This window comes from Chinchilla lanigera, unplaced genomic scaffold (genome assembly GCF_000276665.1).
Source record: "Chinchilla lanigera isolate Chin_1 unplaced genomic scaffold, ChiLan1.0 scaffold00009, whole genome shotgun sequence".
In the NCBI taxonomy this organism is placed as follows: domain Eukaryota; kingdom Metazoa; phylum Chordata; class Mammalia; order Rodentia; family Chinchillidae; genus Chinchilla; species Chinchilla lanigera.
The window spans coordinates 28,499,324-28,523,184 of NW_004955410.1; the positions used below are offsets into that span (position 1 = coordinate 28,499,324).

The 23,861-nt window shown below is 34.4% G+C and overlaps 1 protein-coding gene across 1 annotated transcript in view; it reads right to left on the reverse strand.

Moving 5' to 3' along the window:
* The window catches only part of Skap2 (src kinase associated phosphoprotein 2), a 171,378-nt gene that overhangs the window by 52,251 nt on the left and 95,266 nt on the right, over positions 1–23,861 (reverse strand). The window contains exons 6-9 of the mRNA XM_005377444.2: positions 23,426–23,509; positions 8,860–8,984; positions 7,918–7,981; positions 7,440–7,577 (exon numbers count right to left, since the gene is read on the reverse strand). Of these exons, the coding sequence (XP_005377501.1) occupies positions 7,440–7,577; positions 7,918–7,981; positions 8,860–8,984; positions 23,426–23,509 (411 nt within the window). The remainder of the gene's footprint in view (positions 1–7,439; positions 7,578–7,917; positions 7,982–8,859; positions 8,985–23,425; positions 23,510–23,861) is intronic.

The window sequence follows — 23,861 nt, forward strand, 5'->3', positions numbered from 1 at the left end:
TTTCATGTCTACACTCCCATCACCAAGAACAGAGTATGGTATGCGATGGGCTTTCAATATTTATTGAATGAATAAATTGCATAATAATAATATATGAAGGTAAAGGCTTCACTATTAAAGAAATAAAATATGAACCAGAAAACAATTAATTTAAAATAATCAGAATCACTAAGCATCAGGGAATCTAAAAGAGTGTTGATATGGTTCTCTTTAAACTATTATATGTAACAAGAAAGCAATGTAGAAGGCCAAGGAAGAAGACTGAAGGGGTGGCCAATAAAATCAAATTTCTAGAGACAAATGTAAGGACCAAGAGTGATGACTAAAAAAAGCATGGGGGACTCTGAAGGAGCGAGTTAATTAAGGGTTAAGGACAGAAAACCAAACAGTCAGAGGTTAAAGTGTGAACAGGTGAAAAGACAACGAGATGGGGAATGAAGACGTCTCTCCCAAGAATCTGTATGCTAAAGAAAGTGGAGTTAAGCTATTGTTCCATAAACTGGGATCAAGAATGTGGAAAGAGGCCCAGGCAAAAAGACAGGAGGCTTGGATCTGGTTCCAAAAAGTGCTCAAAAATGCCACTCAGACTCTGTAACTAAATTTCCTTGTTCTTCTATGAGAAACATTTTCTGCCCCAATCTCAACTTCTGTAATACGGAACAAAGGGGCCAACGGATAAGTAGCTATAAGGAGTTGTTATTTCTTTGTAAGAATGTTAACTAAGTTCTAATAAAGAGGAACAAATCTATAAAAGAATATTTTCTTTGAAACAAAATCAAGGTAAAATTTCACTTAAGCTTAATTTAGGTTGGATTTCTTCCCACTTTTTGAAAGCTTTGCACTACTCAATGGCAGTACTTTCTGAGGCCAGATATGAAGAGTGCTTATATTTATCACTGACATTTTGTTGAACTTGTCCATTCTTATTAATCATTGCTTTAAAGTAAGCAGCCAAGTACTCTTAGGAAGTTGATATTCCCAGCTGACCTATCTGCAAAAATAGTGAAGCTTGATACTCTCCTGCTGCAGTCTGCCTCTGTAGATGTATGTTCATGTAGGTGGGGGGGGGAGTAGAGGGAGGAAGGGAGGGAAGGTGAGAGGGAGGGTGACTGAGTGAGAAAGTTTCTGGGACATAAAAAAGCAATATACTTTTGTGAAGCTAGTTCAAACTTTATCATATTCTGCCTTCTTGAAAACATGGAAGAATTAAAAGCAAAAGCTGGCTATGATCTGTTTACATTCTACATGGAAGGCAAATTATATCTGCAGAATGAAGATAATAGTTAAAAAGTCTGATATGAAGGGAGTTAGAAGCCGTGCCTTGAATTGTTGAGATTTCTTGGTGGCAAATGACAAAGCACTCAGTTGTGTACAGACATAAAACCTGCAGTCGTGAATATCTGACCTTCAGGCACAATGTTAAGATTCTTCATCTAAGGTACTCGGGAAAATCTTAACAGCCCAGGTCTATTAGCATAATATTTCTTCTTGCTTTATAAATGTCAGCATTTTTGTCTGATTAGAGTGTCTAATATTTGCTTACTGTCTGGTTCAGAACTTTTCACATGTATTCTATGTAATATAAACATGTGAGTCTGAAAATCCAGAATTCAGGGGCTAAATAATCTAAACCATTAACAATTTCTAATGATTCTATCGACTTCTTTTTAAAAATCTGATCTTTATTTATAGAGCCTTTTTCTCTTGTTAAGATTTCCATTTTTTTCTGCCTCTACTCATTCCAATTGTAGTCTTTTTTTGAGATTTTCATGTCTCCAGGTCCTCAGTAATTAATTCTCGCACTTATTTTATTCATCACCACATTCCTCTAACTATAACTGAATGCACAAAGCCCCAAGTTTGTCATTTCTATTGTGATCTCTTCTTTTGACTCATGGGCTATTTAGAAGTTGATTTTTCAGCCTCCAAACATAGGGTTATTGGGGGTATTTCTAACTACTGTAAAAAAATACAATCTGTATGATACATATTCATGGAAATTTGTTGCAATTTCAACTGTAAATTTTATAAGTCAGTTTCTATGATTATTCTGTGTTGTGAATTAACTATTTACTATTTGTGATGACTGCTTATATCCTTTCAGACTTATTAGATCTGGTTTACTAATTTTGTGGTTTAACTCTTCCAAATCTCACAATTTTTGGTTCCTTGGTCTGCCAGATCTAAAAGTGGTATGTTAGAAATCTCATTATGACTAAGAATTTGTCAATTAAAATTTTTACATTAGTAAAAGGTAATTAGATATATTTAAGGTTTATCACCTTTATCATCATTATTGTTATTATATAGTATCATTCTATAGTCCTACTAATGCTTTAGACTTTACATTCTACCTTGTCTGCTATACTAGCCTTTTTGGAGGGTGAGATAGGATTGTCTAAAATATTTGTTTCTACTCCTTACTTTGAAACTTCCTGTGTGGTTTATTTTCGGTATACCTCCTCTAAGAAGAATACCACTAGATTTAAGAAAAATCAAATGTGATCATCTCTTTTAATAGATTAACAAAGTTATCACTATTCTAATTACTTTTATAGTACCTTTTACTTTGTTATATTTTCTCTTCATTCCATTTTCTTATTTCCTGTCTTCTTTGGGATTTACAAATTTTTATGTGGCCACTTTTTACTTCATTCTATTGCTTTAGGAAACTTTGGGCTGCATTTTTATTTTTTTTACTTACTTTGAAATTTTAACATGTATTCCCTTAAAAGGCTAAAGTTACTCATTACTGCTCCTACCCTTTCTCAACAAGACTGCACTTAGCATGCTTTCACCACCCCATGCCTCTAACTTGCCTCAGCTAACTTTAATTGGCAGCTAAAATTTAGTCTCGCCTCTTTAAATTAAAAAATAAGATTTATTTTAAAATAATAGGTAAAGCTGCTTGCACACATTTTACTTATTTCTACATGTACTACCAATTCTTATGTTCTCTACCTTTCTTTTCCATTCTCTTTCTGATGTAGATCCAACTGCAAAAATAGGTCATTTTATCTCTCTACCAGAAAATACATATTTTGAATGTACACAGATATTTCATGTCTCAATATGTGTGAAGCCATTTCTTAATGAAGTTGTTTGAAATGCCAGTGGCAAAGTACAGAAAAGCTACATGATAGGCAGAATAATATTCTGAAACGGACAACATAAAGATAGAAAAAACATATCTGTGTTCAGTAAAGATAAAAGTATAAACAAATAGCAGTGACCCTAGTGTATGGATTTTTTTTAAAATTTTTTATAACTTCACATAATCTTCTCAGCAGAGTTTGGAGCTAAAATAGTCCAAACATATGACTCTAATCTAGTTACCTACTTGGGAAAAATATTTATAGTACTGTATGTTAGGATATAATATCACCATACTTAATAACTTTATAATTAAGTATCATACTTTAAGAAAAAAGAATGCTACCTAGACTAACAACCTTGAAATGCTGAATAATGTGGTTCAATGAAAGTTAACTGACATTTTTCCACTGCCTTTCAAAAAAGGAATGAGAAAAATTGTTTGAAGTCAAGACCTACCCTCATTATAGTAATGTTAATAGCCAAAGCTTGTAGGATGTCTGCTTCCTTTATGATGAGTGACATGATATGAGTGACAATCATTCAGGAGGGAAATAATGCTAAAATATATTTTGGGGTTTGTAACTACTTATTGATTAAACTTCTATTTTTTGTCCACTTGCTGGAAACTACTTCAAATTTAAGCACTCAAACACTGTTCTTTTTTATGTGTACATAATAGTTTCATTGAAAAATTTACAGCTGCATTTTACTTTATATTTCATTATAAATGGAGATACTTGGACTGAAAAAATTTAAGTGTAATTGAATGACCAGAAAAAAAAAAAAAAAGATAAAAATATCCTTTTCTGGCTCAGCATAGTTCAATCTGTCGTTGCAATTTTTTAAAAAAAATGAATTCACTCTTTAAAAAAATAGGCTAATGGAATAGAAATTTGTCTTCCTGCTTTATATTAACCCTCTCTCTTCCAGTCCACTCACCGATCATCTCCAGTGGAATTCCCCTCAAAGCTGCAGAGTTAATGGGCTGATGGATGGTTACCATTCTTGTTTTCAGGGTGACTTTACTCTACATCCAAAAAAATCTTATTATTGTTGTTGTTGCTGCACAATTTTCTACCATTAAAGGAAAAAAATCAGATGACATAGTAACTAGGAGGGAAGAGCAAGATATGTTGATTTCTGCAGCAATATTCCAAGTATTGCTTCTTGTCTTCAGGATTCAAAATCAGACCAAAATGTTCCTCTGTAGTTCTTATGAAAAAGTGACCAATAAATTCTGGAGTTTACGCTAAGCAAAATGAACTCATTACTGTATTATAAAACAGTTTAATATACTTTGATTAATATATTAGATGGGCAAACAAAAATATGCTATAGTACTAGCACAATGTGTGCAAACCTGACTGGCCTATGCTAATAAGCAATAAAATATAAAAGATATTAAAGCATTACGGTGTTTGAAGAAAAGCCAAATACGTTTAATACTGCCCAGAAATATCATTCCCTCAACTCATCTGCACATACGTATAAATACCCTAAATACAAAGAAATCTAGAAATGTATTCTCATTCTTTGATGAAGTTAGTTAAAAATTAATAAACAAGAAATTAAAAAAAAATTAAAGTGAAGGTGCTGTAAGAAAGTTAGAATATTCTAACTGAAAAACAATTACAATGAAACTATACTACCATAGAATTATAAACATTGTTTTCAAGGAATATTTTGCAATATAATTTTTAAACAATGTTTTCTTCTTCTTACTCTTCAGACTTAAAACACTGAAGGTTTCTTTTACATTAAAAATTTAGTTGTTATGGTAAGAACTTGACTTTCTCAGGAAAAGAGCTTTGTGATTTAAAATAGCATGTTAAGTGTTTAGATTTTTCTTCAAATACATCTGTATGCCTCATCTCTCAACTTAGGATTATTTTTCAATAATATGTAATTGACAGAAAATTATGTTGAAATGGCAGCATTATTTAATTCTGGGAAGTTAACCAGTCAGATTTCAGAGACACATCATCATTTATAGAGAACCGGAAAAATATCAACAGTTTGGAACTGTTCTTCTTTTTCACTGTTCTCATCACCCTCACCTCAAAAGTATACCCAAATTTCACAGAAGTAAAAGGAATAAGCTTAATTCTTATCATGAAAGACAATTTTTAAATTTAAAAAGTTACTTTCCTGTTTTCAATATTTAAGTAAATAAAACCTGTAACTCTTAGATAACTTTAGGGCCTCACTAGAAAAATCCCCTCTGTAGCTGCTGGCTCAAAATCTCCAAACTTGCTGAACTGTGCAGATGTTGAAGCAGCTCTCGGTTACACTGGGGAAGAAAGAAGCACTAGACATTCCACAGCTGCCTACAGCTCCCTTCCCAGGGGCACAGTTGCAGGCTCTATCAAGCTCAATCACTGTACAGCAACTGGGGATCTCAGGCAGAGACAAAGAAATCCCAGACCAGCTTAAATTTCTCCTAGTACCACAGTAAGAAGTAACACTGCTTAAAGAGTAACCAGTATTTCCAGCAACTACGTGGCCTCAGGCCAAAAAAAAAAAAAAAAAAAAAAAAAAAAGAAGAAGAAGAACATCTGTAGTGAGAGAAAATGAAAGATGTTTCATATTTTTAAAATGTCAAGCTACTTAGAGATCTTTCTTGGGTCTCTGTTAAGGAGATAACTATGAATATTTTATGTTTATTCTCATTTTCTTCCTTGAGTTGGTAGGACACAATAGTCAAGTTGAAGAAACAGAACCTAAAAGTTAATTCCACAATTCTAATATAGTACAAAATGTAAATAGCAATAATATGTTGAAAGGTACTATACTCTTCCATTTTACAACAGTCTATGTTCCCATGAGTTGTTTCAAATATTTTAAAGCCTGAAATAACTTTATTCATGATATGGTGTGACCTAAAAGCAAGTAGCCAAAGAATATTCTTCTCTACCTGAAGGTTACTGTGCTATATGGCAGATGCCATTTCCTTAGGACAACCCGTGAAGCAAAGAGCTATAAATATGTAGCTCCATTAAATAACAGAAATACACAGATCACTATTCCCCACAAAATTATACTTTTGTGCTAATCATCTTCCTCTGGGATAGTAAAAGACAATTCATAGACTCCATGCATAGTTTTTATATCTTGAATTTATAATAGTGGCAATTACTATTACTTGGCCAGAAAACCATTGCTATACTATCGTATAAGCATTTGAAGAGTTCACCATATATGATAATAAAAATAATAATGATGTTATTATTTATTGTGAGTTTGATTCAAGCACTGTGCTGAATTACCTCATTTCCCCCATTTTATAGATGAAGAAATTAACTTATAAGGTCATTGAACTAATAAATGATACCACTCAGTATTATAAAATTATAAATGATAACACAGTATTATAAAATTTTTACTCTAAAGTCCATGTTCTATGTTTTCCTGACTGGTGGAAAGTGCCATTTGTACATTAATTTGGAACTTCGTAAGTACTTCTGAAATCAATTTTAAAAGTTGCTATTAAGTCATTAAATTGTTATAGTCAGAGAAAACTAGCCTCTCTACATGTTAGTTAAACCTCACTTACTTGCCGATACTCCCTTTTCCTTCTCTAACTCTTGATTTTCTCAAAGGCAGGAAAAGGTTCATTTCAACCTACAGTACTAGTAATGCAATTCCCTGAATGCTGTTATATACTAAGAACTCTAAATTTTAGATACCTATCTTTCTGCATTAGGTTGATTCTCAAAACTCAAAAGTAGCCATAAGTAACTAACAACACTGAAGCATGTAAACTGTAAACCACGCCCAAAATGTGTAATAAGAAAATGTTTTGATTTCATGCCAAAATATCAATAAGAAGACCTCAAGCCTCAAAAGGCCTTTGTTTATAGTCCAACAACATTTCTCCAAGACAAGGCACAGTAAGGAAGAACACACAGGCAGAAGTTGATGACATATGGGGTGTGCATGGAACTTCTGGTTAATGGAAGTTCCAAGATGTATAAATAAAAAATGATGTGTGAGTTGGTGGAAAAAACTGTAAGGCAAGTCAGTTTTTTAATTAAAAAATTATGTAGCATAAACAATGCTAATGAGCCAAACGTCCCAAGAGATTAGGATTGTATCTGCTTCACTTTAACACTTCATTCACTTTTCCTAAGTGTAAGTCCGCTCACTTGAAATACTCCAAACAGAACCCTTTGTGCAAAATAGAGTTTTAAAAGTTTTCTTTGTCCTTGCTCTTAGTAGCTGACCATTTTCTACTCAAGTTGTCAACTTGATGACAAATTATACACACACATACAGAGCCGGCACACAGGTGCACACACAAAAAGGACCTATTATCTTTATATGAATCACTAGAAAATAAATACCTGGAAGTTCCTCATATATTTCCTCTTCCATTGGCTGAGTACTTTTTGGGGAGCTGCTGATTGGTAGAGGATGATCGACATCATCATACACGTCTCCTCTTTCGTCATCATCTTCAGGAATAATATCAGATTGAATATCTACAAAATACATTTCACAAAGCAAATTTTAAAAGACTGCAAAAGACTTTAAAATTTAAATTTCCTAAGTAAGCAAAATAACAATAATACTGTTATGTGCTATATTCTTTATTCAAAATATTTTTAAAATGGATCGGTAAATGTGTGAATTTTAAAGTTGCCAACCGGTACTTAATGGAAAAGATGCTTTTATAAATTGAACTGAACGGTCTCCATTAATACCAATCATGTTCTTTGGTTATTCTCACAGAAGTCAATAAGCCCTTGCATATAAAAACCAAAATCACTCAGTTATTTAGTAGTGGAAAATTGTGATTACATAGTCAACCAGTACTCTTACCTTGCAATACAAATTTCAGCTGCTGCACCCATTCCTCTGCATCTTTAGGAGAAGCTGCTGTAAACTAATAATAAAAAACCAAGACAATAAGAATAAAAATCACCACAGTAGAAATAAAAGGAATGTCGCCTTCTTATCATTTCTTTGAGACGATTAGTAATTCTTTTCATGTCGAGTGGTACTTTCCTTGCAAGGATGCTTCTTATAATGTACAGTTAATTTTGACAAATTTATGTAATTGAAGCAGAGGATGATGGATTTGAAACTCTGATCAGCAGCTGGCAGCTGTGCAGGAAAAAAGCTGCTTCTCTTCATCAATGTCAAAGACAGAACTGATGAACAAAATTTGCCCTTGACAATTAGAAGACACCCATGAATTTCTTTAGATTGCTGGGTACAGTTTTCTTAAAAATGTTCTTGTCAGATTCCAACACACTACCTGACAACTTAATTAACTAGCTTTCAACTGCAATCTCAGATATTTAAAACTTATTAAACATACATTCCATATTGATGTCTAGCTGATAGCTCTTGAATTGCAGAGCTGATCCGTGTCTTTATCTTCATTTTCTCCCGCACCCCTAAGCAATACAATATGCATTAACACTTTAATATTTTTCCTTTGATAATTTTACTCTTTCAGAGTATGTAATTCTTTTAGGAAATCACATACTTCTTCTAAGATAGATATAAAATGCTACATGTGGAGTAATTGATAAATTGCATATTCACTTGATCTTTTTCAAGAAGATATCACTTGAACTAATCTGAAAATTTTTAAAGTATATTTCTTTTTACATGAATGTTCAATGCATAAAACCCAGTAAGTTTTATTATTATCAACATGTTAGGGAGAGCTGTTTTAACAAAATGTTAATGTCTCTATAAATGAAATCAGAACATCTTATCAACTTAATTTCAAGGCAACAGAAAAACTCCAACCTGATAGACACGTTTATCAGGAGCGCAGATTTCAAAACAGCAATCTTTCTTTCCATCCTTCCTAAGGGTGTTATTCATTCTGACATCATAGCCATCTATTGCAAATTCACCTTTCTGTTGTTTGTCTGTTCAAGATAAAACAGAATTTCATTTACTACACTGAATATAAAAGCTTAATTATCTTTTATTTAGATGTTTGTGAACTCTTAGAATACGGTGTGCTCATACAGATTTAATAACATAACTAAATTATATTCTTAGACATCATTTTTAATTCTAAAATATGTCATCATTTGGGAAAATTGCATCAGAAATGATATTTTAGGGAACCAGTGGGAGAGATCTGTAGATAACAGCTGTAGAAAGAAGTATAGAGAGACTTTGAATGTACGGAAATCTCAGAACTTGAACTGGGCAATGTACTACAAATTTACTACAAACCATATTTAGGGAGCTACTAGGAAAACTTGTTCAGCTGAAACTTGTTGGGCTTTATTTACCAATATCGCCTTTCACCAACCCTTCCACATTACTACCACTACCAAAAATGAGGCTCTAAAACAAAACATTTCTTTTTAAAAACAATCCCTTAAGTTGGTTCAAACTCTAAATATCAAAAGCAAAACAACAACAAAAAACTGCTACTTACCAAACAGATACGAAGGAGAAACAAAGTATTCAGATGCAGAAGAGTAGAAAAGCAAGTATAGAAGTATTAGTTACAAAATAAATAAATAAAAAGTGGCTTCTTAAACAGTCATTGCACAGTGGGAACTAGTATAAGCACACTGAATCTCACAGGATGAAGAGTCAAAAGAAAAATGATTTGACTGTAATCCAGTCGTTGGAGACAGGAGGACTACAGGTTTGGGTCCTTTCCCTTAGTGACACTCTGTTTCAAAATTAAAAATAAGGAGATGGGGGAAGTCTGGGGAGGGTAGCCCAGTGGTATAAAGGCACTGGTGCAACCCCAGTACCATGAGGAGAAAAAAAAAGAGAAAGATGACTTGCTCACTGACCAGATATTATCTTAAAGAGAAAGTAGAAATGCAATAAAAAATTTAATACTCTGAAACAAAATAAAATTAGTCAACTCTCCTACTTCACTCAGTTGTAACTTTCCTCCCCCTGCCCACCACCCCCACTACTGGGGATTAAATTCATGGAGTGTTGATCTACATCCCCAGCCCATTGTAGTTTTTTTTTGTTTGTTTTGTTTTGTTGAAGCAGGGTCTCGCTAAATTGCCCAGGCTGAACTCAAACTAGTGATTCTCCTGCCTCAACCTCCTAATAGCCACCATGCCTGGATAGCTGTATCATTTTGGTAGAAATTCTGCATAACTATAGGTTTATTTCCCAAGTTAACACACAATATTAAAGCCATGAGTAAAGACTGTCAAACTGTCTCTCTTACTGCACCCACGGGAAATATAGAAATGCTCTACAACATAGGGTAAAGGCTTGTTATAGTTTGTGTATAGATGTCCCCCCAAAGCGCCATACAGTCACGGGGGAGGGGGGGCGCTTTTTTCAGAGGTGGCTGAATCTACAGTATGTGACTGATTCATGGTTCAATGATAAGATTAAGGGTGCTGGGATTAAGGGTGGGTGGATCAGTCCACTGAGTGGATTGGCACCACCCTAATACTGGTAGACTAGATACAATATAAGGGACAAAAAGAGGCTTGTCTCGCCCTTCTCTCTTGTTGCTTTGGCTGTCTTGTGCCACCATGAATGATTGCCCCTCTACCATGTGCCACCCTGCCTTACAGCCAGCCGATTGCGAACTGAAACTGCCACAAACTGTGAGATAAATAGGCTTTCCTTCCTTAAATTTGGGCATTGGGTGTTCTGTCTCAGCAAGGAGAGAAAATTAACTAAGACAAGTGCTCTCTCAGCTTAGTGCATCAATAAAACATATATTTCCTTTTCTTAAATAAACGAACTTACTGCCCAAAGTAACATATATTTTTAAAATGCCATAAAGATAGTATATTGTTCCAAAGGCCAAATAAAAATAGAAATTATTGACTTAGATCTGGACAATCCAGTTACATTTAGTCACAGTTTATGTATCTGATGCTGGAAAAAATTCAAATTTAAAAAATTGAAGTTTACTTGGTTGAAAAGTCTAAAATAAACTCTATGAGGTCCAAAAATACTATATTTTCAAAATCATAGAAATTCCCAAAGTGTCTTTTATGAGCTATTAAAAGATGGGTATTATAGTTCGGATACAAAATGTCCCCTGAAAGGCTCATCTGTTTGGAGGCAGGGCTTCTGAAAGGTGACTGGACCACGAGGGCTCTATCTTCATCAGTGGATCCACCTACTGATGGATTCATAACTTGACGGTACTCAGGAAGGTGAGGGAAACTTAGGAGGTAGGACCTAACTGAAGGGGATGGGGCATGCCCATCGACCTTGGAGACTTGGACACGACCTTGGAGACTACACATGTTCCAGCCCCTTCCAGTCTGGCTTGCTCACTCTCTACTCCCTGGCCGCCATGAGATGAGCAACTCTGCTCCACCACACCTGCTCCACCATGATCATCTGCCTCATTACAGGCCTATAACAATGAATCCAGCTGACCATGAAATGGAAGCTCTGCAACTGCAAGCCAAAATAACCTTTCCTCCTTTAAGTTGTTATTCTCAGGTATTTTCTCTTAGTAATAGAAAGCTCATTAACACAATAGGTTTCTGTGATCACTATGGGAAGGTTTTGCTGAATTAAAATTAAGCTTTTTGTTTTAAATAGTTTCATGAGCCCAGATTATACAGGTATGTCTTTTTGAGGCCTTTAGTATATTTACATAATGAATGGATTTCTAAGAGAAATATTTACTATCCATCATTTCCAGAAATTATTTGTGCATGGAGCCCTTTTTTCACAGATCATGTTATGAATCTGATATCCCTAAAACATATCTTGCAAAATATGCAACTAGAAGAATACTAGAAAAATGTAGCAAAATAATAAACAGTTATGTGCGATCGGTTCTTCAAAAATCCTCAAAGATTAAATCATTTTTCACACATTCAACAAATTTATATTGTGCACTTTAAGCAAGCCAGGTAGCACTATCAGTGTGCTGAGACAGAAGCTAGTAACACTTTTACCAGACTGTGCCCACCTTCCCACTGAAATAAATACACAGACACACACACACACACACACACACACACACACACACTATACAAACTTAAGTACTCCACAAAAATTAATCAGTGATCTGTTAGACTGAAAAAGGAATTTAACTCACACTACAAAAAAGTGAAAGTAATCTCAGGTAAAATATCTAAGCCACCTAGGACAATTTTGTATTCTATTTTTTTATTTTAAAAACAAAAGAATTAAAACATATTAACAAACACACATACATTTATAAAATAACACAAGAACAATACAAGCAATAATGAATTTCAGACAAGGTGATAGGAAATTAACAATTGTTGTATTACATATTGATATATTCAAAGTGGTTACTCAGGAAAACAAATACAGACATGTAAGATTGATCAAATAATTAATCATTAACTGTTCCTTTCAATAAATTGACAAAAGTCAGTAGTTCAACTATGTTAGCTATCCTGTATATACATACATACATAAATTTCCCCTTGTTTCTTTTCTCTTTTCCCTCACCCCAGTTGTTCTTTACTTTTGAGCAGTTTCGTTTTGTTTCACAATGTCTATCTTACCTCCTAATTTTTATTCATTCTTTCAGGTTCTTACATGAGTGAGACAATACATCGTTTACACATGTGGGTCTGATTTATTTCACTTATGAGCATGATCTCTAGTTGTGACCATTTACCTACAAAAGCCTCAAGTTTATCAAGGCCCAGACTTGGAAGAACAGCCCTTCCTCCTGCACAAGAGGTCAGTTTCACTCATTAGGGCATCATATCTAAAACCCATACTTTTCTACCTGCAATTTGGGTCTAAAATTCTTATCCATCTAACATGAATGTTGTGGAAAACGTAAGGACTGGAGTCTACATCTGGAGGTATAAAATCAGCAATACAAAGGCTGATTTTCAAAGTGGGGGTAATGGGTAGGGTGGTTCCTTATGCTAGATTATCTAGGAATAAAATAACCAGGTAGCAAAATCAAGTGATGACCTCCGACTTAACACTATCAGATCCACTTTAGAAAAAAACCTTCAGAAATACACTATGAGGCCATATATCAGATCTTGTTCTTCTAAGAGAAGAACCACAGAGAAGCCATGAATCCAATTTATGGTAAGCATTTCCAATAACATAGACATAATGTTGTTTAAGGATGAGTAAAAAGGAAAAATAAACACTGGTGTCAGGAAAATACAGTACTGCCCCAGTTCACAAAATTAATTCTTTCCACAATTCCCGTCACAAACTGAGTTGAACAAGAATTGAATCAAATTTCTCCATATAGTCAACATTGAACCTAAACACTGATTTTGATTCCATTCTCAGCCAATTCGACCAGAATTGTGGAAAGAATTAAGTTCATGAACTGAGGTACCACTGTACCATGGAATCAAAGACATAACACAGCACTTGAGCTACAGAAAATATAAGTAAATTAGGGGAAATCAAAGTAAGCTTTAGACAATTGCTTTTGTACCTCTTATATATGAAAAAGCAACACTACAAATTTGGAAAAGATTAAAGATGAGACAATTTAGCATGAATACAGAGAAATAGTTGAGATAGAAACTGAAACGAACCCAGCAAAATAAGGAGAGAAAAGTATAAGGAAACAAGAAATGCAGTAACAAAACAATGAATTTAGAAATGAAGTAATAAAAATTAGAATTAACATTATTGAAAATTAAATATACTTGAAAAACTCTCTCATCAGACAGGAGAAAAAGAGTAAAGGACAAAAGGGAAGAATCTGATAGACAAGGAAGACTGGCAAAAATATAACATAAGAAAACTTAGTGTTCTGGAAGAAGAATAACAAAACAGTGTCAACAGTCAAAAATGTAACAGGAGAAAATTCATTTTGTGAAAGACAGATTCAAGTTTGTAGAACAAAAGGTGATACTGTTTAAGTAAAAATAATACAACACCTAAAGGTGTTCAGCTGATCATTTATATTGGAGGATAATCATATAAATAGCCAAACAGGCTAGGATATGGAACCAGAAAGGTTGAATAGAAGGAAATGTGTAAATTTTGCAAAATCATAACCATAAAGTAGCCATATTTCTCATTAGCCAGTATTGAACAGGCAGTCTAAGACATGAAATAGGCAAACATAGCTACAGTAAGAGCTGCTCTTCTCCCTTCATATCAGCTTCTTTTCTGGACAGAAAAATTCAGCATTACATGGTTATCTATAATGATTTATACATTAGTTCCACAGTGCTTTCTGGGATCGTTTCAGGAACACCTGTTGACTTGAGCCAGATTGTCAAGAAGAGCAAAATGCCAGTCGAACAAGAAATAAGGTCATATAAGTTTAGTTACCCAAAACTGTGAAAGACCAGTAAAATATATTATCTGTGTGAGCCTCATACATAGCAGAAGCTTATTCCCTTAAGTGCCAAACTTAAAATTTTAGTCATTGTGATGGAAATCTTTCTAAAATATGTAGTCCCTTAACTTCTCAAACAATGTTTTTTAACATAATTTAATATTTTCTTGACAATATCTAAGTATCATTTTGAGTATTAGTTTTTATATTACAACACACTGATGCCTCCAGGATTTCCGAAGTATCTGTCCCTCTATTAAATTTCTCTCAGCTTCTGTTTCACACTTTAACCTTGCCTCTATCATGTTGCTCGAGTTTAATGTCTACAGACTTGAAGGCTGCTAGGAGAAACTAGATAATGAAATCCATTAAGTCAGTAACTTAATTTTACACAATTCTAATTCAGTACATTCAAGATAAAAAGCAGTTGGCGCTGATCTCTTCCAAAGCATAATACATGAGGCTAAATGACAGCTATTTCCTTCTACTTTCTTACTGGCTTTTAGGTTTACAGCTGTGTTCTGAATTTTTGAAGCTGCCAAAAAGACAATTCACATTTACTGAGCTCCTTCCTTATGTCAGGGACTTAATGTAGCATATCTCATATATAACTTGTATTAATTCTAAATGACAGAAGATATATAGCATATCTCTAGCACTGATGGGAAAACAAACCTTAAATTAACCAACTCATGGTCACACAAACAATAAGTAGTAAAAACCAGGACCCTAGAGTAAGTCTGACTTTAAAGGCTTGTTGTATCAACCATTTCACATTGTTTCCTAGAAAGGTGTTTTTCAAAGCGTATTTCAAAACTCATCTATCTTGGATGCCTGCTAAAAATGATAGGTACCACTCTGCACTGTGCCACATCACACTCTTCTGCAGGTGGGTCCAGGAAACCAAAGTTTTAGCAAGCATCCCAGGTGATATTTCGATGTATACTTACATCTGAAAAACCACTGTCATAGACAGAACACATAAATTATAAAGCCAGAGTAGAGAAGATAAACATTATCTTGCAAATTTTCTCATCATGATTTATAGGCTCCTCTACCTATGTCTATTTCTTAAATTGCCATGATGGGTTATGTTCTAAATTCTGTTCTTCTGGGACCTCACTCAGCCTCTTCCTCTTTCTTTGTTTCCCAGCTACTATGAGATGAGCAGCTTCCCTTGTTACAAGCTCCCAACCTGATATGGTTCACCACAGGCCCGAAAGCATTAGGCCAAATGAACATGAACTAAAACTTCCAACACTCAGCTAAAATAAACCTTTTCTCTTTATAAGCTGATTGTCCCAGATATTTTATGATAGTAATGGCAAGCTGATTAACGCAGCCATATATTTTCTTTTTTAGTGCTTAAATAAATTATAGGCATTTTTACAGAAAAGGAAGATCAAGTCTTTGTTTCTACTTTTCTTTTGGCCTATTTCCCTCTAAAATAGAAATGCAGACAATGATTATAGTATGTTTTTCTAGACTGACATAACCAACAGTTATTGTCAAGATAATTCTTATACAAGGAATATCTTAACTTCCTACATATATTATTCTCTTAGAGCATCCTGTAACAATAAAGAATAAATACTGCTCCTGCTATTACTTATGCAACATAAAAGTGGTTAAACAGACAATAACCAGCACTTCTTTATGTACTTAATGCAGGAAACAACCCCAGACTTGGCTCATGCTCAGCCACCCCAATTTCAGAATGTGTTTTTTTTCCAATTTTACTTCCTCCAGTTCTGGTCCTGTCAGCCAACAAAGCAGTGTTTCCCATATCTAATCAGCTTGTCATGTGATTTTTACCTCCGATGCTTAGAAATATTAACTATCCCTTAGACTGGAAAGCTCAAACTCCTCCATAGGGAATGTGAAATCTTCACAATAGGACCATGCATCATAGGATTTTATTAGCCCACTGTGCCCATTCCTTTGAATCAGTATGTTATATTGCTTGTCAATAATGGCACCTGACATATAGATGTTCAAAAAATATATATAGATATGGAAGTTGCTATAGCTATATATCCATCTAAATATGCAAATCTATCTACATATATGACTCTAGCAGTATAAATATGTACATATGTAGACCTATCTTTATTTATTCAAACTATGGAGATGTATTTTATTGTTTTTTATTTTAAAAATAAAAGGAGGAAAATATTAACAGACAGACAACATTTTACAAAATAGCAAAGGAACAGTACAGACAGTACGGAGTTACAAACAAAGTGGTAGGGAATTAACAATGCTTGTTGTATTACATATTGATATCTTCAAAGTGGCTTCTCATGAAAACAGATATAGACATGCAATGCTGATCAACCAAGGACTCACTGACAGTTTCTTTCAGCAAAGAAATACAAGACAGTAGAACAGCCATGTTGACTATCCTGCATATACATACATACAAAATTTCTCCTTCTTTCCCTTCTCTTTTCCCACATCCCAGTTGCCCTTTACCTTTGAGTGCTCTCCTATCAATTCACAATGTCTATCATAATGGAGATGTATTTTAAATCAAACTATATCCTGTTTTACGGTAGCAAACCAACAACATTTATGGTCATCAGACCTTTAATAAGACTTAGTTTGTACCTATTTATGCATGCTGAAGAAATCTTACTAAGTATCAGGTGTACTTCTCTATACTCATAAAGTATCTTAACTATCAGGCAGAAAAACTTAAAATTTAACACTTGTATATCTCAGACCCAAAAGTCTATAAAATCAAAATAATTCATCATAAACAGTAGAAATAATGATTCCTTCTTTTTAAGAGATAAAAGTATTATCCTTCACATACCAAGTGAAAACAAAATTGCAATATAAATCTTAAAAATATCAGAATTCACTCACACACTTCACATATATCATCATGATGTAATTATAAAATATTGATGCCCTAACCCAGGAATAATTTTCAAAGTGAGCAGACACATTCTTTCTTTCCTACCAACTGTGAAGTAGTGGGGGAACTCAGAGAACAGAAAGGTCAATTTCAATGAAAAAAATTATTTCTCTGCCAAATCCTGAACGTTTTGTTATATTACATTATCTGTATTAAGCCAAATTTTCTATTATACATTGAAAATGGATTATAATTAAAAATTAAAAACACATGATGTAAATAACCTTTGATATACATTTAGAATGACCCAGGCTTTGAGTACCTTCCACTTATCAGATGGTGCTGGGATGTTCTTTAATTGGGGAGAGGTGGGGAAAGGACAGCATAATTCCTGAAAAGAGATAGGTACTATGAATTGCCAATCCCACCCCTTATGAAAAGTGACGATAGATAAGGTTCACATCATAATACTGATTCAAGATCATGAGGAAGGTAAACAGAAAACCAAAAACAAAAAAGTAAGAGTTTTGAATAGGTTCCTAACTAGACCATCACTGATGGGCACCCCTGGAGTGACTGACAATCACAAAGCTGTGGGGAAAGCACAGCTCTGGTGTCAGAGAAATCTGCATTAAGTTCCTGCTCTGCCTCTCACAGCCCTGTGGTAACTTCTTCGGATTAGATGAGTTTAACATCCTCCTAAGTGGTCCTCTTGACCCATTCTCTATCCATTCCAATAATACAAGAATACAATGCTGTCCTACAAACCAAATCTGATCATATACTCCTCCGTTTCAAGGTCATACAATCCTTGGCAAGGTCTCAACCCTCAGAAAGCTCTTACCAATCTGATCTCATCCACCTCTTTAGTCTTTTGTGCCTCTGCCCTCACCTGCTCCATGCTCTGGCCTTGATCACAACAATGGTCCCCTCCATGCCCGTTCACAACTCATAATCTCTGCTGTTTCTTTGTCAGGAATATTTATTTTATCCTTCTTTGATGCTATCAACACCAAGACTGGATAATGGATAAATAAGAGAAACATAATTTACTCTATGTCCTAGAGGCTGGGAAGTCCAAGATCAAGGGAGCAGTAGGGTCAGCATCTGGTGAGGGCTGCTCTCTGCTTCTACATGATACGCTGTTGCTACAACCTCCAAAGGAGACGAATACCGTGCCCTAGAAAGGTTCTGAGAAAAAGGAGATCTCCAGAGGTCTCTCAAGCCTGTTTTCCTAGCGGACTTATTCAAGTGAGTAAAGCTCTCATGGCCTAATCAGCTCCTTGAAGCCCCACTTTCTAACACTGTCTCCTTAGAAGTTAGGTTCCAACATACACATTCTGAAAGGACACATTTTAAACTACAGAATCCACCCAGCAAACCCCTACTCATTGCTTCAAGGCCATATTCAACAAAGTGCTCTCTCCAGCAGGGTGTCCTCCCTAATCTCCCCAGGTGGTGAGCTTTCCCTTCTTTGTGATCTGAAGTTTTTTAAAAAAAAATTCTTACTGCAACTGCATTGAAATTATGTTTGTCTGCCTAGCCCCTCACATCAGACCCCATAGCATGCTCTCTTCCTCTCATTAATACCCACACAAACCCAACTGTGAACACCTGCAAGGATCTTTGGATTCCCAGTGCCTATTACCTACCAAGTAACCAATGAATGTTTACCAAATACAAGAAAGAATAAATAAGCAAATGAATGAAAGCCTTAATGGGAATCTGAACATCTAGGATCTAGGAAGTCTGATGAATGAGCCCCATGATAATCACAAGAAAAGGAAGGAGATGAGAGAATGGATGTGATTTCATAAAGTGATAAAAATGTACTATATATTTTGTTACTTACGGGCTCCAAATGGCTATGAATAATAAATACAAACAATATTTATAGGTACAAAGGTAAGTGCATTATATACCCTAGAGGATGGAACTACTCTTTCTAAGCCATTACTATCTTGATAGGTCAATATGTTTTTTGGCACACGCATAAGGGAGAAATTGTGAGCTATGTATCTGTCAAACAGTAACAAAGTACAGTTTAACCTAGTAAGTGGTATCAACTCCTTCTGTGCCTCTATAATCCATTTATCTAAATACTACTTAGTTGGAGGATTATAGTTCACATATATCTAAATAGCTCTTCCCAAAGTTTGGGTAAACGGTTCACACATACAAAAAAAACCCAAGGCTTTAAAAACCAGCTACCCGATTTCACAAAAGAAAACAATACTTTTATTTGACACATTTTCCTGGAAAGAAAAATATATAAAGGAAGAAAATCAGGATCATGCCCAACAAGCCATTTAAAAATGTCTAAATGCAGATTTTCTTTTCAGTCTTCAAAAGAGAAATAAGCTAAGCATTCCAAAGCAAAAAGCCAAAGGAGAAAACAGTCACCTGAAACCATCCTGGAAATAGGAGGCTTCACAGTGACAGACAGGAAAACTTCTAAGGAAAGGAAAGACAGACTTTTAAGAAACAACATAAAAAATGTTACAATGCTAATTTTTAGAAAGCAAAAGTGGTTGAGGGGGCTAAGTGGATTATAAAGTAGTTAAATTGAAATTATTAAGAATGTTACCACCATAAGGTCTCAAGTAAGAACAGGAACAAAAATTTAACTAATATTGAAGAAATAAAATATTGGTCTTTGACACAGATGTAAATCCTTCTTGAATTTTAGGAAGAGTCTTGCTGACCTTTGACCTAATTGTTGGTATATACCAGTTATAAATGATAGAAACACTGACCTTGATTCTGTTTCTAATTTAAATTTCTATTTTTATCAGTACATGTTTGCAGTACAAAATGATAACATTTATTACAGGGAGTTGGTACATGTTTCTTAATTCTTTTTATTTCCCCTCCCCCATCATTGCTTCTTTTTTTAAAATTAAGTTTTTTGGTACATTTTAGATATACATAATGATCACATTTATCCCAGGGAATTTGTATCTATATATGATACATCCTAGTTCTTTTTTTCCCATTTCCCTCCCGCTCTTCAACTCCTCTTCCTCTCCTTATTTACAAAAGCTTTGTTTCCATTTTCTCCTTCTTTTCTTGTCTTCTTTTCTTTTCCATTCCTCCCTGTCCTCCTCCCTTCTCCCTTGTTCCCCTTCCCATTTGAGCATTTTCCTCTATTTCACAATATCTATTATACATTTTGGTCCTTATTTACACTTTCAGTTTCTCACACCAGAGAAACGCTGGGATATTTACACATGTGTGTCCGATTTATTTCACTTAACAGTATGGTCTCAACGTGCATTCATTTACCTAGAAATGTGTCAAGTTTATCCTTCCTTATGGGTGACATATGTCTCTCACCATGCACTAAACTAAAATCAAAATATATCAAATATCTAAATATTAAAATAGAAACACTAAATCTACTGGGAGAAAGAATAGGTAGAACTCTTGAAGACATAGGTACAGGCAAAGACTTTATGAACAAAACCTCGATCTCATGGGAAATATTACAAAGAACAACTTGGATCTCATCTTACTAAGTTTCTGTACAACAAAAGAAATCACCAACAGAGTGGGAAACTCACAGAGTGGGAAAAAATTTTTGCCAGCTGTTTCTCACACAAAAGACTATTATCTAAAATATATAAAGGACTCCAAAAAATCATATCCCCCAAATTTAAAGACTCAATCCAAGAATGGGCATCTGAAATGAATAAACTCTTCTCAGATGAAGAAGTACAAATGGCAAATACATATAAGAAAAAATGTTCAACGTTACCAGTCATTTGAGAGATGCAAATTAAAACAATGCTGAGATTCCATCTCACTGCAGAAAGAAAGGTTATTATCAAGAAATCAACCACTAACAAATGCTATCTGGGCTGTGGGGAAAAAGGAACCCTTCTCCACTGTTGGTGGTAGTGTGGACTGGTGCAACCACTGTGGAAGGTAGTGTACAGATTCCTCAAAAAACTAAAACTAGAAGTTCCATTCAACCCAGCGGTTCCCCTTCTTGGTATCTTCCCAAAACAGTTAAGAGCATCATACAACAGCAATATATGTATACCCATGTTTACAGCAGCACAATTTGTAATAGCTAAAACTTAGAAACAGCCTAAACGTCCATCAACCAAAGAATGAATAAAGAAGATGTGGGTTTTTTATACTATGGAGTACTACTCATCATTGATTATTAAAGAGATCAGAAGTGAGAATTCAAAGCCAAATGAGAATTTCAAAGGATTTGAAATCTCCCTCCCATCTTCTTGTGAAAAAAGGATATTTCTTTGTGGAAAGGCAAAACTTGATCAAAATTCACAATTTTATATAAAATTGTCTTTCTATGTAGTAGTAAAACAAGTTTATGGTCTATAATAATCATGACTGAATTTTAACTCTAAATTTTCTAACAAAATTATTTTTTTACCCTTAGCAAAAGAAAGAAGGCCATTTGTTTCTAGCTGGTTACAGATTACACTTCACTGATGATCATTTATTATACTTGAGCATATTATAAATCAGTGATAGAATACACACTGGCAACTAAAGTCTTAATTTGTTAATCCCATTAGCCAAAGGGTGAGATCAACTTGTAGCATTATGTATTTTAAATTTATCTGAAATATATTCCTCTCATTTGCTCAATTTTATAAGGAAAAGGCCATGGGGCTGGGGATTTAGCTCAGCAGCACAGTGCCTGCCCGGCAAGTGCAAGGTTGTGAGTTCGATTTCCGGTACCAGGAAAAAAAAAATATATAAGGAAAAGACCATACAACTGCAAATAATATCAAATAAAATACAAACTTCCAGATAACACTGTTAAATAACAATTCCATGTGAAAATTTATACTCAGTGATTTTGAGCTTAAATGTCTTTTTCTCCTTGCAATGCCCTTTCTGGAAGCAAAGGTTATCTATTTCTATAAGACACTTAATTTATGAGGTTCAACTTCTTTTTTAAAACAATTTTATTAGTACATGTTTCCAGTGCATAATGATTATGTTTATAGTGGGGAATTTGCACATGCTCACACCACATCTTAATTCTTTTTTGTCCCTTTCCCTTCCTTCCAACTCTTTCCTGGAGACCATGATGTTAGGTGAAATAAAACAGACACAGAAGTTTAAATATTATGGTTTCTCTTCTATAAGAAACCCAAAATTAAAGAGCAAGATAAAAGATAATACAAAGTAGTGATATTGAACTTCTGCCCTGCTTTCCCTAAGGGAGAAAAAGCAGCAAAACTAAGAAGTTACAAGCTTCAGATTTCATTATTTTGTGTCTTTATTTCTTCAAATAAAAAACTTAAAAGTTAAACAAACTATGACTAAAAGGCTTATTAATTAAGAATGAAGGGGCTGGAGATTTAGCTCAGTGGCATAGTGCCTGCCTGGCAAGCGCAAGGTCATGGGTTCAATTCCTGGTACCAGAAACAAAACAAAACAAAACAAACAAAAAACCAGCAACAACAACAACAAAATGAACCTATCTAATTAAGAATGAAATTACAAAAAAATTCTGAGTGTTCTAAACCACTAGAGTAACAATAGCTGTGAAAAGCTTAGATTTTGCATAGGTTGTAGGCAAATCCTACAGAGCTGACATTTACCAACTCTGTGACTATGAATAAATCTGAACCTCTCCATCCTCAGTTTTCCTAATAGCAAAGTAAGTGGAGCTAATAACAGTACCTATGTCATAAGTTGCTGTGAGCTGAACAGGTTAATGTAGCTGACATGCTTATGCTTAGATAGCTAAAGTGCTTAGCCAGGGTCCAGCCTACAGTAAACATATTCCCTGTTGCTATTTATATCCATAAGGGGGAATCAGAAGAGTGTTGTATACAATTATCTAGATTTTTCTTTTAAAATATTTTCTCTTTCTGCTTTTAGATTTCTCACACCTTTACAGTGTTTTCTACAAGTTCTATTACTGTAACCTGGTGATAAATAATTTCTAAGGTGAAAGGCCACACAGATGAAAATTATTTTACTCTCTTTTTTAATTCAATAAAACACAACTGTGTTATCTTTTGAGGCAGAGTCTGGAATTCAGAGTATTTGTCAGATAATGAAATCCATTTCAGAAATAGAAGTATAAATTACTCAGACTGTAACTTAAAAATTCTTCTGTTCTTTTTTCCATTTGTGGTCAGTTTACTCTGCACCCAAAAATTAGGGTCAGAGGGCATTAAAAATGGGCCAAAATTGTTCATGCAATAGTTGATATAACTGAACAGCAACACTACCTTTATCACTTCCATAATAGTAGAACACTGATTTGCTGAGAGCACACCACCGTTTCTGCCATTCAAATCCCAGAAAGCTGTGATCTGTAACACAGGGAAGAAAAGAACAGTTAAAGTAACATATATGACTGATATAAATGTAAGGCCACCTTCTTTATTATAAAAGGAAAAGTTAATTTTCTAAGGCGCTTTTAGCTCTAATATTTTGTGACTACTCTACGTTTTTCTATTCCAAGAGACAAACAACCACCACCACCACCACCACCAATAAAGCTAAAAGGAATAAACTGAAGCAGAAATAGACCTGTCAAGCTCAGTTGCCCAACTACCAAACTTCCCTGACAGACATAGTTTCAAAAATGCATCTAAAAAAAGACAATTCATCTGGACTTCATTTTCTCATGTTATAAAAGAGACGAGGAGGAGCTAATTCATG